The sequence below is a fragment of the Schistocerca americana genome, chromosome 7 (genome assembly GCF_021461395.2).
Source record: "Schistocerca americana isolate TAMUIC-IGC-003095 chromosome 7, iqSchAmer2.1, whole genome shotgun sequence".
NCBI lineage: Eukaryota > Metazoa > Arthropoda > Insecta > Orthoptera > Acrididae > Schistocerca > Schistocerca americana.
Window position 1 is genome coordinate 620,875,035 of NC_060125.1, and position 20,134 is coordinate 620,895,168.

The window sequence follows — 20,134 nt, forward strand, 5'->3', positions numbered from 1 at the left end:
GATACATTAGATGTTCTTAATACCTTTCATCTGTTTGAGGCCAATGTTTGAAGAATGTTTGAAGTATGTTATCTGTTACTCTCTCCTAGGAACAGAAAATATTCTTCTAGTATCTGCCATAGAGAAGTTATCTACAATGAAACTTTTTCTCCACTAGAATTCTTCATTTTTTTGTGTGGCAGTTAACCACTATTGTGAGTTTAAGGTATAACAATCACAAAACTTACCAAAATAAATTGGTCATATATTAAACTAGACTGATTTGGTTTGGCAAACAATTTATTTTATGATCAAGGGCGAGATCTAAATACAAACTTCGTGAAAAAAATATTATCTGTAAAGATGTCAAAAATTGTTGAAAAGTGCTGTTAAGCTAGACATGTGTTTTAGCTTTCAGAAATGAATAAATCTGCCAATGGAAAAATGTGAATCAAATCTTAGAACTGGCAAAGTGTTAATGGAAAAACAACCGTAATTTTTTTGGCTGCTGCAATACCCCAATTTAAGTAGAATTTTTCATATTCCCTTGTACACACAAAAACACTGTGTTTGTTATACTGGAAACAATAAACTCGAGCAACATATTTGAATAATATTTTATTCATTTATATCAAGTTACTGAGCAAATGCCTTATTAGATCTGGAGAGTAAAGAAGTGTGTTGTTTTTAAATTAAGATGTCTCCATCTCTTTTCTCATTGTTTAGTTGCTTGCTAGGGCAAAGAATTTAGTCTTGCTACATTTTATCATTATAAATCATATAACAAACACACTGTCCACTCACCAAACCTAATACCAAATTATACTCATTGTGAAAGTTTTTACAATTTCATAAAATTTTCTACTGCATCTACAACAAACTAAAGAAACTAATTTTTAAATTAAGTACATATTTTAGTTGACTTCTCACAACACATTACAATGTACAAAATACAATTAAGTACTGTTTCAAATACTTTAAAATTAATAACAACATCGGAACAATGAATTTCTTTGCAGAGGTTTTTCTTTCTGAACTTTGAGAAGCAGAGGCAGTTAGTTATGTAGAACAATACAACAAGATTTCTTCCAAGAATCTGGGAAGAGATACAAAATTTGGCAGCTGTTGTTTTCCTAAAAATGGAATTCACACTACTAGTGTTTAGTACACTACAACTACATTTTTTATTCTAAAACCACTGGTGCACAAACCCCATAACCACAATTGAAATATCAATCCAACCACCAAGATGTGAACACATTAGAAAAGCAAATTTAATGGCAGAATACTTTCAGAATGACAACTGACAACACAGTTGAGGAATGGTGAGAAAAAAAAAAAACACACACTTTGGAGAGAGAAAAGGTGTAAAAATAAAGCTAGTTGTAACTCAAGGTGATGCGGTCTTAAGTACAGTACTCAGAGTAGTATTTACCAACAGTTCCATCCCAGAAATTATTGTGCCACAATATCTCTATCATATCACTAATAAATTAAAAAAAAAAGTGTTTCAGAATCTTTAAAACATGTTCTCCCCTGTTTAACAAACTGAAAACGCATTCAAGTTAACTTAGTAATTGAATTCACTTATTTCTATGGTGTGACATCATTTAAGTACTTGCAAAATTTGAAATATGTACAGATTTACATAGTTGCTATGACATGTAACCGCTGTAGCACAGTTTCTCTTCCTTAGCTAAGAGTAAAGAAAATAATCACAGCACTTGGAATGTACAGACAATAAAATACTCGATTCTGTCAATGTTCTGTATCACAATATTTTATATGAAACATTGGACAAAGCTGCATTAGCTAATATTTGTACAGTCCAATTTCAAGCATAATATAATCACAATCAAACAGCAATGTCTCAGCATTCGCAAATGTAATTGCCTTCCTTTAAACACAATGAGTGGTTCACTTCATGTGTAAACACATATTTAAAGCCAAAGCTTCACAGAAATGTATTAAAAATTTCAAATTACCTAAAATAAATTTATTGTTACATTTCTCTTCATCGGTATGGCTTTATTATTCCCCAGTTTCTTAGCAAATAATGACACATGATCAGAAACTGGCAAAAATTGAATTTTTGTGTCAATACACTACTGCACATTCTACTTGCTTCACAAACACTACATCTTATAACTCAGCATTTTTTCTTTTTTTTCACTTTTTCTTTTCTTTTTACAGTTAATGTTGCTCTCAACGGAATGTGAAACAGAATATAATACTTTTGTACATGTTCCAGAGAATATTTTTTTCTGTATATGGTTTTGCCATGCCTTAGTGAACATTATACTGCAACTCCAATTCAAATTCAAAATATATAATGCTTAGGAACTCAACTGTAAATGAAAATAGTATCTTCTCTGTTTATGTTACCTTGAAAATGTAAAATGACTGACAACATGTCATATAACAGGAAGGTAAATTCCCTTGTGACGAAACCAATATGCACCTACACACACATTTCCATCTCAGATGCAAAGTTTATAATACACACAGTTTCCATACTGAACACATATAAATTGGTGTAAACATTCTAACAGAACTGACATGTTGCTACAAAATCATTATATAAAAATTCTTGCAAAATTATCCCTGTGATACAAATAGATCACTGGATGAACTGTCTGAAGCACACCATTGGGAATACTTTTATAGATTCCATGCATCACACATTTCAAAAATATTTCTATCTTAACCATTCAACAAATTTATGCATTTTGCACCATATAACAACAAATGAAGTAGAATTTCATTTCCACAGGCTTTTCAGCTAAATGTGGAACACCACATTTTCAGAAGTAAATGAGCACAATACAAAGGTTCCTTTCAGTATCTCTGCTGGAATTCGTGATGCCATCTATTAAAATCAATATGAAACACCACTATGGATCCAGTTGCAAGGCCAGCCAATAAGAACCTATGGTGAAAAATCATCTTTATTAGATTCATCATTCTTCCTGCTCAGGGTATAAATAAACTGTTTATAAATACAAATCTGAATGGTTGGTTGAGACAGGCACTATAAAAATGTTAATTTTTTTTAAAGCTAGTCATGTAACTGATAGCACTCATTGCTGAAATGGTACACATTAGTAATAATTAGCATTAACTCAGGAGAGCCAAGAGATAATAAATGTGTATGTACAGCTGAAAAATGAGTATACTTACTTCTGATCATGCGAAAGAGCTATGGAGCGAACGCTGCTATCACATGCTGGGAATGCGTACAGGAGGGCCAAATTGAATGTGCGCCACACTTCCACAATTCCTTTGTCTCCTCCTGTCATGAGATACTCTCCATCACGGCTCAGAAGCAGACACTGAAAACAGTATGCTCAGTAACTATCATGTAAAAGCAAGGAAGAAACAACTGCAAAATGAAGGCCTAAATCAAGGCATCTGTAAATAAAGTAATTTCAAGAACAGATACAATGTTGTTTTGTTAATGATGCACATACTGTATTGCACTAGATCCATAAATTTATTTTTACATATGATGATAAAACAAAGCACTATTAAGATTCTGTAGTGATTAACAAGTAAATATAGGTAAACCCAGTAAAGTTAAGGCAGTTATGACAAACAGTGGCAACAGAAAAACAAAGGTGAACAAAAGATATACAACTTGGAATTCGAATCAGTATTACCTGTAGGTTGTCATTATGTGATTCGTGACGAAGTCTCTTTCCATTTATTGTAAATGCAGCTATGTGTCCACGTTCGTAGTTGACAACTATAACACCCTCTCGAGACATAGCTATGTTCTCTGGAGACTGGAATCCTGAAGGAGGGTCCAAAGACCTTAGAAGATCTCCAAATGTTGTATGAACAAGAACAGGTCCATCTGACAAGGAAAAAAAAGCACACAATGAAACACACCTTTAGTTTATTCGATGAAAAATTAAACTACTGTCTACATCACTGAATCTTAATGGTTGTCAAACTGAACAGTAATTCAATGGCTAATTTCTACTTAAGGAAAAAAAAATGGACATTACATGTTATGCTTCAACAAATGACAATTAATTCTGACAAAACGATACAATATTCTGGCCCGAGACCCTGCAGTTAGTGGTCCTGTATGCATGCATGAGGTGTCCTTGCTTGTGTGTGTGATTGCTTCTCTCATCACGTGCTGTTACCTACAGTCTGGCCTCAGCAACCACAGACAGTGGTCACGTGTTTTATCTATTTCAGAAGAAGACCTTCTGGCCAAAAGCTTTTGTGTTTAGTAGTCACTTTGTTGTGGCTGTATGCTACACAACATCCCCACTATATGGTGAGTAGCAATCTACCCATTTCATAATATTGTTACTATTCCATCCTGGATTTTCCATTGTTTGAAAATGATACAATATACATTTGAAGAAAATCACAATGATAAACAAAGACTGATTTCCTTTATTTACAAAATACATGAATTTATATATGCTACAAGTAAGTTTAAGCATGAAAGAAAACAGTCATTAGATGTAAATTGAACACCTAACATTTATACAGCAATGATTTAATAACAGAAAGCTTAGACAAACACACAACTACTTAAAATCAGGAGACAAAATTCTGTAACATCATCTCAACCTGAAGGAAATTTTAAACATTTTAACTCAAGTTAAAATGTACACATTATAATCGGATTAGTAACAGTATTTCATTGCCCAACTGTACATTACCTTTACTGTCAAATTTCTACATTTCTTTCCATTCAGTGACATATTTTTCCATAAATTCCACCACCAATATAAGCATTCATAGATGTGAATGAGTTGTGTCATACAAGCCATCCACATCCCTACATCTACATCCATACCCTGAAAAACATTGTGAAATGCAATGCAAACCATCCTTCTCATTGTATCAGTTATTAGGGCTTCTACCCATTGCACTCACGTAAGCAGTGGTGGAAGAATGACTGTTTAAATGTGTGTGATTCGTAGGGAGTTTTAGTATATTCCTAGACTGACTATTTAAAGCTAATTCTTGGAACTTTGTAAGCAGGTTTTCACTGGACAGTTAGTGCCTATCTTCAAGTGCCTGCCCAGTTCAGCTTCTTTAGCATTTCTGTGACACTCTCACACACGTCAAACAAATCTGTAACCATGCATGCTGCCCTTCTCTCTATCCCCTTAGACATACCTGGTACAAGTCCCACACACTTGAGAAATATTCCAGTGTGGGTCCCACAAGTGATTTGCAACCAGTATCCTTTGTAGACTAACATGCAAAGATGCGAGCTGGAGAGAGTGCCACAGAGACTCGGCACTCAAATGAGTTCCACCGGTGGCAAGGGTGGCACTGACGATGAAGATATCGACTTTGTCTCGGCCAATTGCCAGCCGAGTACAATCCATCAATGACCAGATGACAACGGACAGAAGCCTACTCATAAGATAGAAGAGCAGCTCTCGTCCAATTGGTTATAGATCGTCGTCCAGGGCTGACTTAGACAGGGAACGTTGTATAGTGAACTCTTCAAGTGAACAGACATTTGTAGTAATTGCATTTGCTACATACTGTTAGGTTTACCTATGATTATTTGTACTTAGCCACTGAAGGTTTTTTTTTGTGTTATATTACAAGAAGTGTTGCAAGACTTCAATATTCAACTAGTCACAAAGATAAGTAAACCTTTTAACTCATTTGTTGGAGTGTTGTAGAACCTTTGTTCTCCTGTCCTGTTAATAGTGGCAGGGAGAAATTGTCTTAATGGTGTACTGCACCAGAAGCCATTTCACGAACTCACTCACCCGGCATACTGTAACAACAGTGGCAACTTGGCCCCCACAGCAGTAGTGATGAGGCCTTTACAAAAACTGGCAACGAGGGTTACAAAACACGATTTTACATTTATGAACATTTAAAGCTAGTTGCAAATCTTTGCACCACTTTGAAATCTTATCAAGCCATGGGGATATCTGGGTGGCTTTTTTTTTTTTTGGGCAAGTATTTCACTACAGAAGGCAGAAGCAACCACTGCAGCCTCTTCCTGTAAACTGTACTAACAACAAACTGAAACATGATAATCTACTCTCACTGATAATAAAAGCCCGGTTTCCTTTATTTATGTGTATGTTTGTATGGAGGACAGCAGCTTCTCTGACAAATGCTACTGCTCCCTCTCTTAAGCCATGCTGCCAAAGTTGCTACATAATGCTTTAAACAGTGCATTATAGCTCTAGCCACCCTGGCTGTGAGCTGCCTCTAAAGTCATGATACGTTTAACACAGACATCACAATCGAGATGAATTCACATCCCCAAAAGCATACATCCTCATAAATTGTGGAAGGGGTGAAAAATAAGCTAATTGTTTATTTCATTTTTTGAACATCTGGAAATTTTTAATTTGCTGCTTGTTGTCCACTGGTAATCCGTTATAGACATTTGCGCTAGAAAATATATAGGGTTTATCTGAAATGAATGTAGGCAATGAGACCGCTGGTAGAGTGGGTCACGACAAACCTATTTTACATAGCAACCCGTGTTTGAACTCCTTAGCATACAGCGTTATTGAACAGCATCGTGCACCTCCAATAGTGTAGGCAAGTATTTGTGACATCACAGTAAAAGAGTTGAAGTTTTATGACCTTTATTTGGAAACGCTGTAATCGACATACACTCCTGGAAATTGAAATAAGAACACCGTGAATTCATTGTCCCAGGAAGGGGAAACTTTATTGACACATTCCTGGGGTCAGATACATCACATGATCACACTGACAGAACCACAGGCACATAGACACAGGCAACAGAGCATGCACAATGTCGGCACTAGTACAGTGTATATCCACCTTTCGCAGCAATGCAGGCTGCTATTCTCCCATGGAGACGATCGTAGAGATGCTGGATGTAGTCCTGTGGAACGGCTTGCCATGCCATTTCCACCTGGCGCCTCAGTTGGACCAGCGTTCGTGCTGGACGTGCAGACTGCGTGAGACGACGCTTCATCCAGTCCCAAACATGCTCAATGGGGGACAGATCCGGAGATCTTGCTGGCCAGGGTAGTTGACTTACACCTTCTAGAGCACGTTGGGTGGCACGGGATACATGCGAACGTGCATTGTCCTGTTGGAACAGCAAGTACCCTTGCCGGTCTAGGAATGGTAGAACGATGGGTTCGATGACGGTTTGGATGTACCGTGCACTATTCAGTGTCCCCTCGACGATCACCAGTGGTGTACGGCCAGTGTAGGAGATTGCTCTCCACACCATGATGCCGGGTGTTGGCCCTGTGTGCCTCGGTCGTATGCAGTCCTGATTGTGGCGCTCACCTGCACGGCGCCAAACACGCATACGACCATCATTGGCACCAAGGCAGAAGCGACTCTCATCGCTGAAGACGACACGTCTCCATTCGCCCCTCCATTCACGCCTGTCGCGACACCACTGGAGGCGGGCTGCACGATGTTGGGGCGTGAGCGGATTACGGCCTAACGGTGTGCGGGACCGTAGCCCAGCTTCATGGAGACGGTTGCGAATGGTGCTCGCCGATACCCCAGGAGCAACAGTGTCCCTAATTTGCTGGGAAGTGGCGGTGCGGTCCCCTACGGCACTGCGTAGGATCCTACGGTCTTGGCGTGCATCCGTGCGTCGCTGCGGTCCGGTCCCAGGTCGACGGGCACGTGCACCTTCCGCCGACCACTGGCGACAACATCGATGTACTGTGGAGACCTCACGCCCCACGTGTTGAGCAATTCGGCGGTACGTCCACCCGGCCTCCCGCATGCCCACTATACGCCCTCGCTCAAAGTCCGTCAACTGCACATACGGTTCACGTCCACGCTGTCGCGACATGCTACCAGTGTTAAAGACTGCGATGGAGCTCCGTATGCCACGGCAAACTGGCTGACACTGACCCCGGCGGTGCACAAATGCTGCGCAGCTAGCGCCATTCGACGGCCAACACCGCGGTTCCTGGTGTGTCCGCTGTGCCGTGCGTGTGATCATTGCTTGTACAGCCCTCTCGCAGTGTCCGGAGCAAGTATGGTGGGTCTGACACACCGGTGTCAATGTGTTCTTTTTTCCATTTCCAGGAGTGTAGTTGCAGATATTTCAGGCAGGACAACACTACGGGTTTTCCAGCTCTTAGTGGGACGTGAATGCATTGCTTTTGGCTGTGGAAACATCTGTCTGATAGGTGTTACATAGAGGGCAGCACTTGTGCACACTGCGGAGTATGGTTCACCCTGCACCAGTTTGTCATCAAATGGGGACACTCTTGTGTTTGTTACTGTATGTACTGGACAGGAAATGAAATGCTATTCTGGGGAGGAAAGGGCAGACATGCACTGTGCTTACAGGCTGGTGGATGGAAGTGCTCACGCTGCCCAACATTTGTACATTCGGCAGTTTCCGAGTTGTTGAGTGCCACATCCACACACATTAACTGCCGTCCACAGGTCACTATGAGGGAATGGATCACCTGAGGTACGTCTTACAATGGCATGTTCTCATAAAGGCACATGTTGCACAGGAAATGGGTGGAAGTCACTCCACAATTTGGCGTATATGGCAGGAAGATGATTTTCACTCCTGACGCCTCCAGAAGGTCAACGCCTTAACCCAAATGATTTTCCACATCAAATTGAATTCTGCTGAGAAGGTATGTTGAACAGCCACAATCAAGAAGTGCAGACATGGGAAAATCCACACACTGCCTTTGTTAACGGTCATCAAGATCACTTCAGTGCCAACATTTGAGCCGGCTTGGTAGGTGGTAATCTGGTCAGTCCATACGTCCCATCAGTGACTGAACACAAACAAATACTTAATCTGGAAATTCTTCCAATCCATCTGTGGCATGACTCAGCAAACCAGTGTTTAATAGTATTGGTTGAAAACAGTTTCGGTTGCAATTTTAGTTTTTTTATTTATCAACTACAAGTTTCACCTTATTTACACATCTTCAGGCTGATCTTAATTTGGTATTTCTTAGGACGATCCATCAAACAGTATGCCCTTTAGCTACACTGTCTAATTGATCGTCCTAAGAAATACCAAATTAAGAGCAGCCTGAAGATGCGTAAATAAGGTGAAACACATAGTTGATAAATAGAAAACCTAAAATTGCAACCAAGACTGTTTTCAACTAATACTAATAAATACTTAATCTTTTCACAAGAAACTCTGCAAGAGCTGTTGGATCATGTTCCAATCAACATGCAACAGCTAATGTGGTACCAACACGATAGTGCACCTGTGCACTTTGCACATGCAATGTGAATGCATTCGTGTGAAACCTTTGGTGAGAACTGGATAGGGTGCAGTGGGCTGGTGGCATCGTCTGCACGTTCCCCTGACTTGATACTCATTGATTTTTTTCTTCTGGGGCCACATTAAATCTGTTGTCTATGAAACACCCATTGGACTGATAAAGAGCTGATAGTGTGCATTATGGCAGCCTCTGATGCAATTTCCACTTTGCCAGGAGTGCTTGAAAGTGGGTGACAGTCACTCCAGCATCATTGCACGGTGTGCATTCAAGCAGGACGGATAATTTTGAGCACTTCTTGTAACTGTTTTCAGATAAAGATTATATAAAAGTAACATCACCTTGACTTCTCATTTATCTTGATGCCACAAATACATTGAAAATGTTGCCCTGCAGACCTGCTGCCATGATGGCATGTTGTGCGCCTACCCTCTTGGCAGTGTGCAATGCTGTTCAACAACACCTAGCACTGTATGCTAAGGGATGTGACATGGGCTGCTATGTGAAATATGCTTGTTATGACCCACTCTAGCAGCCATGTGCAATATTCTAACTGCATCAGTCTGTAAAATAAGTTTGTTTTTGACCTTCACTGCATTGCTCCAGAAGATTATGCTATATGATAGTATCATGTGAAAATAAGATCAGTTTACTTCAAACCCATGTGAAGATCAACACAATGATATAAATTTCTCAGTGAAAAGCACTTGAGCTTTTTAGTTATTACAGAGAGGAATCTTGAATAAAAGACACCACCTGGAAGTACAGTAACATATTAAATACACAAATCCATTTAAATACTGAACAAGTTGTGGAAACTTTGCCAAATACATTTCATTCTACTAATTGTTTGGATGTGTTAATGATAAAAACTTGCACTGACACCTGTACTCACTTGTTGAACCTGATACTACAAGTCCAAGCTCGGCAGAAATCACGACACTGGTGACAGGCTGCTCGTGGCCTGTGAGAGTGGCACGTGGCGTAGGTGCTTCACCTTCCCCAACAATGGTTTGTGTTCGTGCATTCCAGTGCCATAGCAATACTGTGCAGTCAGCTGAGCCTGATGCTATATAGCAGTCTGATGTAATATTGCACTCAGAGCGTGAGAGACACGTAACTACACCATAGTGACCAAAAATTATTTGAACTATCTTTGCTGCAACAGAAAAATGAAACATGTAAAAATCAGAACATTGTTCATAAAATGACAAAACATAAACATCAACAAAAAATAAGCAACAGTCGTGCAGTACAAGAATTTACTTCAATCTGCAGGGGCTAATAGATTAGATTAGATTAGATTAATACTAATTCCATGGATCATGAATACGATATTTCGTAATGATGTGGAACGAGTCGAATTTTCCAATGCATGACATAATTAGGTTAATTTAACAACATACTTAAGTTAATATAACAACTTTATTTTTTTGTGTTTTTTTGTATTTCTTTATTTTTTTTAATTTTTTTATTTTATTTTTTTATTTTTTTAATATTTTTGTTTTTTTTTTCCTTTTTTTTCTTAATTTATATCTAAAAATTCCTCTATGGAGTAGAAGGAGTTGTCATTCAGAAATTCTTTTAATTTCTTCTTAAATACTTGTTGGTTATCTGTCAGACTTTTGATACTATTTCGTAAGTGACCAAAGACTTTAGTGCCAGTATAATTCACCCCTTTCTGTGCCAAAGTTAGATTTAATCTTGAATAGTGAAGATCGTCCTTTCTCCTAGTATTGTAGTTATGCACACTGCTATTACTTTTGAATTGGGTTTGGTTGTTAATAACAAATTTCATAAGAGAGTATATATACTGAGAAGCTACTGTGAATATCCCTAGATCCTTAAATAAATGTCTGCAGGAAGATCTTGGGTGGACTCCAGCTATTATTCTGATTACACGCTTTTGTGCAATAAATACTTAATTCCTCAGTGATGAATTACCCCAAAATATTATGCCATATGAAAGCAATGAGTGAAAATAGGCGTAGTAAGCTAATTTACTAAGATGTTTATCACCAAAATTTGCAATGACCCTTATTGCATAAGTAGCTGAACTCAAACGTTTCAGCAGATCATCAATGTGTTTCTTCCAATTTAATCTCTCATCAATGGACATACCTAAAAATTTGGAATATTCTACCTTAGCTATATGCTTCTGATTAAGGTCTATATTTATTAATGGCGTCATACCATTCACTGTACGGAACTTTATGTACTGTGTCTTATCAAAATTCAGAGAGAGCTCGTTTACAAGGAACCACTTAGTAATTTTCTGAAAGACAGTATTGGCAATTTCATCAGTTAATTCTTGTTTCTCAGGTGTGATTACTATACTTGTATCATCAGCGAAGAGAACTAACTTTGCCTCTTCATGAATATAGAATGGCAAGTCATTAATATATAATAAGAACAACAAAGGACCCAAGACTGACCCTTGTGGAACCCCATTCTTGATAGTCCCCCAGTTTGAGGAATGTGCTGATCTTTGCATGTTATGAGAACTACTTATTTCAACTTTCTGCACTCTTCCAGTTAGGTACGAATTAAAACATTTGTGCACTGTCCCACTCATGCCACAATACTTGAGCTTGTCTAGCAGAATTTCATGATTTACACAATCAAAAGCCTTTGAGAGATCACAAAAATTCCCAATGGGTGGTGTTCGGTTATTCAGATCATTCAAAATTTGACTGGTGAAAGCATATATGGCATTTTCTGTTGAAAAACCTTTCTGGAAACCAAACTGACATTTTGTTAGTACTTCATTTTTACAGATATGTGAAGCTACTCTTGAATACATTACTTTCTCAAAAATTTTGGATAGAGCTGTTAGAAGGGAGATTGGACGGTAATTGTTGACATCAGATCTATCCCCCTTTTTATGCAAAGGTATAACAATAGCATATTTCAGTCTATCAGGGAAAATGCCCTGTTCCAGAGAGCTATTACACAGGTGGCTGAGAATCTTACTTATCTGTTGAGAACAAGCTTTTAGTATTTTGCTGGAAATGCCATCAATTCCATGTGAGTTTTTGCTTTTAAGCAAGTTTATTATTTTCCTAATTTCAGAGGGAGAAGTGGGTGAGATTTCAATTGTATCAAATTGCATAGGTATGGCCTCTTCCATTAACAGCCTAGCATCTTCTAATGAACACCTGGATCCTACTATATCCACAACATTTAGAAAATGATTATTAAAAATATTTTCAACTTCTGACTTTTTGTTCGTAAAGTTTTCATTCAATTTGATGGTAATACTGTCTTCCTCTGCTTTTTGTTGACCTGTTTCTCTTTTAATAATATTCCAAATTGTTTTAATTTTATTATCAGAGTTGCTGATTTCAGACATGATACACATATTCCTGGATTTTTTAATAACTTTTCTTAATATAACACAGTAGTTTTTATAATTTTTGATAGTTTCTGGGTCACTACTCTTTCTTGCTGTCAGATACATTTTCCTTTTCCGGTTACAAGATATTTTTATACCCTTAGTAAGCCATGGTTTGTTACAAGGTTTCTTACGAGTATATTTAACTATTTTCTTGGGGAAGCAGTTTTCAAATGCATTTACAAAAATGTCATGAAATAAATTATATTTTAAATTGGCATCAGGTTCACGGTACACCTCATCCCAGTCTAACTGCTGTAGGCTTTCCCTGAAATTTGCAATTGTTAAATTGTTGACTGAACTAATAATAATACATAAGAACTGGGAAGGTGTCAGCTGTGGCTTACCGGTAGGTATCAATACAATATCATCTGCCCAGAATGTTTTGACAAAAAATGAAAAACCAAATCAAAATAGCTGGCTTGTATGAACTATCCTGTATAATTTCTACATCAGAAGTTTTCTTACACCTAACGATTCCTTCCAGTGAGATGCAACTGCCATAACATAATCAAGCAGATCAAATATTAACAGTATTTTTCTATTTACCCATTGATTTCACTGACACAGACACTGCAAAGATTCACATGGATTACATTTTTGTTTGTTATGAAATTCAAATTTATTAATATATGAAACACCAGTAACTGCCTCTTTTATTTACGTGCATATGAGTGTGGTCCCGTAAGTACCCAATCCAACAAAGAAAATACAAAAATTTTGGAAAAAATGTATTTATTTTTCAACATAATCTACTTTCAGCTCTATAAACTTTTCCCAGCGAGGTTCAATAAGTTCGATACCGTTTTTATAATCAGAACTGTCTAATTCCTCAAAATAGCCATTAACAGCCAACATCACGTCTTTATTTGTTGAAAATCTTCGACCACCGAGCCATTTTTTCAAGTTTGGGAACAGAAAATAATCTGAGAGGGCTAAATCAAGCAAATAGGGTGCATGAGGTAGCAATTCAAACTTTAATTCATAAATTTTGGCCATTGCAATAACGGACTTGTGAATTGGTACATTGTCCTGAAGAAACAACACTTTCTTCTTGGCCAAATGCAGCTGTTTTTGCTTGATTTCTTCACCCAAACATTGCAATAAGTTCACATAATACTCGCCATTGATAGTTTTTCCTTTTTGAAGGTAGTCAATGAAAATTATCCCACGTGCATCCCAAAAAACCGACACCGTGACCTTCCCTGCAGATGAAATGGTCTTTGCCTTCTTTGGAGTCAGTTCTCCAATCTGTGTCCATTGTTTTGACTGTTCTTTTGTCTTGGGAGTAAAGTGGTGGACCCATGTTTCATCCATGGCTATGAAACAGTGCAAAAGATCAGCTTTGTTGCTGTGAAATGTCTCCAAAAACTCAACTGAAACATCTTCATGACACTGTTTTTGCTCAAGTGTCAGCAAACGCAGTAAAAACCTTGCACATAGTTTTCCCATGCCAAATTCTCAGATAATATGCAATGTACCACACTTTTTGAAATGCATACTATGTCTGCTGGGTCGCGCACTTTCAGCTGATGATAATTCAGTACCGCTTTGTGGGTTTTCTTTACCATTTCTGGACTCTTCACCTCATTTGGTTGACCACTGCGATGCTCATCTTGGCAGCTCATATAGCCTCACTTAAACTCAGCTACCCAATATTTTACTGTTATCAACGCAGGAGCAGGCACTCCCAAAGTAGAATAGATCATATGCTTTCTAATCCAGAAGTATTTTTCAACAATAGCTGCCATCTCGCTGTCAGACCATGTACTTACGGGACCAGCCTTGTATTCCATCGATCCAGTTGTAGTAGTAGTAGTTTACTCATTCACAGACAATCTACATTGGGTGGATTTCATCAGATAAATACATAGCATTATACATACCACATTAAAAATTGCATATACAACTCAGTTCATTACAAAAATAATGAAAGATATTTTACATGGAATACATAGTTGACATTTACGTACAAATGCATGGTATTAGGTTGGTGCATAAGTTCATAGCATTTTTCCGTAATGAACACAACAGACACACATAACAGAGACTTTAGCCATCCATAATACACACTCCTTCACTATTTACAACAGTCTGTCAATGCTTGGGCAACTTTTCGGTTCCACAACTGTAGAAATCACGTGGTTCTGAAATGAAGAAATCACTGAGCCATGTTTGGAGTGCATTTTCATCCAGAGAGGAAGTCCTTAAAGGTTGTTCAGCTGAGAGCAGAAAAGGTGAAAATCTGAGGGCACAAGACCTGGTGAATAAGGTAGGTGAAGAATGACTTCCCAAGCCAACTCCCGTACACTGTTTTTTCTCACTTTAGCAGAACATGGGTGGGTGCTATTGTGGAGTAGCATCATTTCGCACAATCTTTCTGGTCATTGTTCTTGGATTGTGCTGGGAAGACACCTCAGTTGTTGACAATAATTGTCAGCAGTGATGGGTACACCTCGGGAAAGCAATTTGTAGTACACCACATGCTGTCACTGCTCCGCCACATGCATAACATTATCATTTGTGGATGCACACAGGTCATTGTATGGGGAGTTGTCACTTTGTAGGACATGTTTTGAGGCATCAAGGGATCACAAATTTAGCATTGGAGGGCAGCGTGGAGGGTAAAAATCGTAGAGGGAGACCAAGAGATCAATACACTAAGCAGATTCAGAAGGATGTGGGTTGCAGTGGGTACTGGGAGATGAAGAAGCTTGCACAGGATAGACTAGCATGGAGAGCTGCATCAAACCAGTCTCAGGACTGAAGACCACAACAACAACAACACAGCAGATACAAGAATATGGCGAGAAACATCTGGTGTATGATATGAAGGAAGATCTTGAACTCCCTATAGATGCGTTTAGAAGGCTGGAACTGACAAAAATAACAAGGCAGTGAAATATTTTGCGATGTCGCTGTACGGGATTTCTCTTCTGTCCATGGAATTTACCCTGGAAAGAACACATATCAAGGATTTACTGAATGATTAATTTGGGTCTGGGAAATGATGATGAGGAACCGGCTGCAGAAGAAGAAAATGTTTGTGCTGAACTGCCACCAGTTGAAGGTGACAGTGAAGGTGCTAAATTGTGCTACTACTAAAGACTCATTTTTTGAATGCTGTAATTCATGACTGCAATTATCTGTCACCTTATTTATGTCATTTCATTGTTGCCATTTTTGTTACTGTTTCTAGTGAACAAAAAAAAAAAGTGCTGAGCTACTAAGCGAAAAGTTACGAGTTCAAACCTTGTGTGGTGCATAAATTTTTCTTTATTTAAAAACGATATCGAAGTGTCTTACTTCAAGAATTTTATTCGTTTGAATGGAGTTTTTTGAAATTTCTAGTGCTTTGTCTCTTCATTAACCCTTTCGCTGCTGCAGACACGTGCTCCCCGCATTCCGCGCTGTGCGCGATGTTGTCATCACTGCACTGCTCGCCTGTGCAGACACACAGTGTTCCCACTGCTTTGACATGCTTATCATTCGATTTCACAAAAACTATTTGGCCCAAAAATTTGATTTTTACACATCATCTTCACTGATGCCTTCCCCCCCATAAATGACTAAATTTTGTTTCGATGTTCAACGCAGTTATTGTGCATCATTAAATGCAGTAAACCATTGCACGGAATTTTGAAGAGTTTGCAGAGGTAAAAGTCCATAGCGTATACTTTCCGTATGGTCGATTTTAGTTGCCACAATGTTGAGAATGAAATGTGGACAAGATACCTAAATTTCATATAAAATTTACTGTATAACAATATCTCATTTAATTTAAGTACCACATAGGTGTCGTATGTAATATTGCGAAATATTCCGTCTTTCGCGACTGTAATAAAAGTTTTATTTACACCAGGCGCTTTTGGCATTATTTTAAAGCACTTCAATCAATGAAAGGTATGGTACATACACAATGGTACTCATGTTCTCTTTCTTGTTTTTGTTCCACAGTCGCAGTTTTACCTATGGAACTGAAATATATTCCTCTTCTGCAACTGTAATAAGCGACTTATTTAGACCAGACGCGTTTCTCTCTTTTGAAGCATCTTCAGTGGACAGTATTTTGTCTCCTCCATTGCCAAGTCACCTTTCGTAGTTTTGTGCTGCGGTAACACAATATTCAACGTTTGTGTCGGCTGATCAGTGTTTTAGCAAATAAATGCTGTTTGTGTGTGCCACACACAAAATTATATTTGACATAGCTCTGAGCACTTCACTGACAGACGGTATATTCAAGTCCTAATGTTTTTGTAAGTCCACAGTTTTGTTTAATGTATTTTGTCTACTTCCTTTTGATTGATTGAAGTGTTTTAAAATAAAGCCAAATGTGCCCAGTGTAAGTAAAACTTTTGTTACAGTCACGAAAGGTGGAATATTTCTCAATATTACATACGACACTTATGTGGTACTTAAATTAAATGAAATATATAGGTATCTTGTCCACATTTCATTCTCAACATTTTGGCAACTAAAATCGACCATACGGAAAGTATACTCTATGGACTTTACCTCTGCAAACTCTTCAAAATTTCGTGCAATGGTTTACTATATTTAATGCTGAACATCGAAACAAATTAAGTCATTTATGGGGGGGGAGGTATCAGTCAAGAAGATAGGTAAAAATCTAATTTTTGAGCCAAATAGTTTTTGTGGAATCGAATGATAAAGAGTGTCAAAGCAGTCGGAACACCGTGTGTCTGCACAGGCGAGCAGTGCAGTGACAAAATCGCCCACAGCGCGGAATCCGGGGTGCACGTCTCTGTAGCAGCGAAAGGGTTAATGCGGCCGTGGTGGCTTTACTTCATGAACTGCGCGCTCCCCCCTAAACATAAGCTTGCGAACTATGCTATACTATGGCGCTGCTTGTATTGGCGCGTGCGTCGTGTGCTACTGGCAACGCAGCAATCTCCCGCGTCTGGGCGGGCATGCGCGAGCCGCCAAGATAAAAGAATTGAACTATAGTGAAGGTTGAGGCAAGGTGGGGTTCTGGGAAGTGCCTTGCACAGAGACAGGTCTCCTGTGCTTTTTCACTCCGGTCACCTACGACCTTCCTCATTCCCATCATCTAGTCAGAAAGGAGCACTACCCTCGTTACTCAGTGCCATCCAGGACTGGAGCAACTGAATCATATTCTCTGCCAGGGTTTCAACTACTTCTTGTCATGCCCTGAAGTGAGGATTACCCTATACACTATCCTTCTCACCCCTTCCACAGTGGTACTCCACCACCCACCGAACCTTCGCAATATCCTTGACTATCCCTACTCCACCCCTGGTCCCAACCCCTTGTCTCATGGCTCATGTATGTGTAAGAGACCTACATACAAGACCTGTTCCATACGTTCCTCCCACCATCAACAAATCCAGTCAGGTCACAAGCATCACCTGTTCCATCAAAAGCAGAGCTTCTGTGAAGGCAGTCACATGATCTACGAACTAAGCTGCAACCATGTGCTGCATTCTATGAGGGCTTGAGAACCAACAAGCTGAACCTTCCTTGCAGGTTAAAACTGTGAGCTGGATTGAGACTCAAACTCGGGACCTCTGGCTTCACAGGCAAGCACTCTACCAACTGAGCTACCCAAGAATGACTCACAACCTGTTCTCATAGCCTTACTTACCAACAAGCTGTCTGCCCACTGACGAACTGTGGCTAAGAGACAGCTGGACCACCCAGTTGCTGAGCACACTGCCTATCATAACGTTCTTCATTTTAATGACAGCTTTAAAGCCTGTGTCATATGGATCCTTCCTACTAACACCAGATTTTTTGAACTTCATAGGTGGTACTTCTCCCTGTAATACATCCTACATTCCTGTAATCCCCTTGGTCTCAACATTTGGCAGTCCCTGTCCATCACCCACCAATACTGTTCCCTCCTCTCACTCCAGCACTACACATTCTTTTATTCCACCACCGAACCCACTAGTCTCTCACATTTTTTTTCCCTTCCTCTACTTCTCTCCTCCTCTGCTGCGCCCCCCCCCCCCCCAGCCCTACATCCCTGCATGCTCCCACAAGCAGCACTACACCTCCCCCCCCCCCCACCCTATCCCTCTCCTCCTTGCCCCAGACTCCTCCTTAGCCCCACCATCCAAGAGTGCTTCCATCATCAGGTAAAGTTGCTCACAGTGGCCAGACACATTGGTTGCGCATGTGAGTTGTGCTTGTGTGAATGGGCACATTTTCTGTTTTAGAAGAAGGCCTTTTGGCCAAAAGCCAACACGTATAGCAGTGTCTATGTTGTGCCTGTCTGCAACTGAGCATCTCCTCTATATGGCATATAACAGTCCGCCATTTACATTACAGCAACATTTGTATCATCAGCAAGCAGGGTTATGTGCAAACCATTGAATGGAATCTTTGTTATTTCCACAAACAAAAAATAAGAGGTCCCAGAACACTGCTCTGTGGTACCCCAACTGATACAGTATTAAAATCAGATCTGTAAACAATACTTCCTACCCCCATGAACCATGGACCTTGCCGTCGGTGGGGAGGCTTGCGTGCCTCAGCGATATAGATGGCCGTACCGTAGGTGCAACCACAATGGAGGGGTATCTGTTGAAAGGCCAGACAAATGTGTGGTTCCTGAAGAGGGGCAGCAGGCTTTTCAGTGGTTATAAATACAAAATCAAATAGGGGTAATGCAGGAGTAGGTTTAATAATGAATAAAAAAATAGGAGTGCGGGTAAGCTACTACCAACAGCATAGTGACCGCATTATTGTGGGCAAGATAGACACAAAGCCCATGCCTACTACAGTAGTACAAGTTTATATGCCAACTAGCTCTGCAGATGATGAAGAAATTGATGAAATGTATGATGAGATAAAGAAATTATTCAGGTAGTGAAGGGAGATGAAAATTTAATAGTCATGGGTGATTGGAATTCGAGAGTAGGAAAAGGGAGAGAAGGAAACATAGTGGGTGAATATGGATTGGGGGAGAGAAATGAAAGAGGAAGCCATCTGGTAGAATTTTGCTCAGAGCATAACTTAATCATAGCCAACACTTGGTTCAAGAATCATAAAAGAAGGTTGTATACATGGAAGAATCCTGGAGATACTAGAAGGTATCAGATAGATTATATAATGGTAAGACAGAGATTTAGGAACCAGGTTTTAAATTGTAAGACATTTCCAGGGGCAGATGTGGACTCTGACCACAATCTATTGGTTATGAACTGTAGATTAAAACTGCAGAAACTGCATAAAGGTGGGAATTTAAGGAGATGGGACCTGGATAAACTGACTAAACCAAAGGTTGTACAGAGGTTCAGGGAGAGCATAAGGGAACAATTGACAGGAATGGGAGAAATAAATACAGTAGAAGAAGAATGGGTAGCTCTGAGGGATGAAGTAGTGAAGGCAGCAGAGGATCAAGTAGGTAAAATGACGAGGGCTAGTAGAAATCCTTGGGTAACAGAAGAAATATTGAATTTAATAGATGAAAGGAGAAAATATAAAAACGCAGTAAATGAAGCAGGCAAAAGGGAATACAAACGTCTCAAAAATGAGATCGACAGGAAGTGCA

At 39.3% G+C, this 20,134-nt stretch overlaps 1 protein-coding gene across 1 annotated transcript in view; it reads right to left on the bottom strand.

Annotated features, from left to right (window-relative positions):
• Positions 1-580: 580 nt before the first annotated feature.
• Positions 581-20,134, bottom strand: part of LOC124622011 (neurobeachin) — a 1,442,121-nt gene continuing 1,422,567 nt past the window's right edge. The window contains exons 50-53 of the mRNA XM_047147563.1: positions 10,096-10,359; positions 3,639-3,835; positions 3,160-3,311; positions 581-2,908 (exon numbers count right to left, since the gene is read on the bottom strand). Coding sequence (XP_047003519.1) covers positions 2,818-2,908; positions 3,160-3,311; positions 3,639-3,835; positions 10,096-10,359 — 704 coding nt within the window. The 3' untranslated portion in view covers positions 581-2,817. The remainder of the gene's footprint in view (positions 2,909-3,159; positions 3,312-3,638; positions 3,836-10,095; positions 10,360-20,134) is intronic.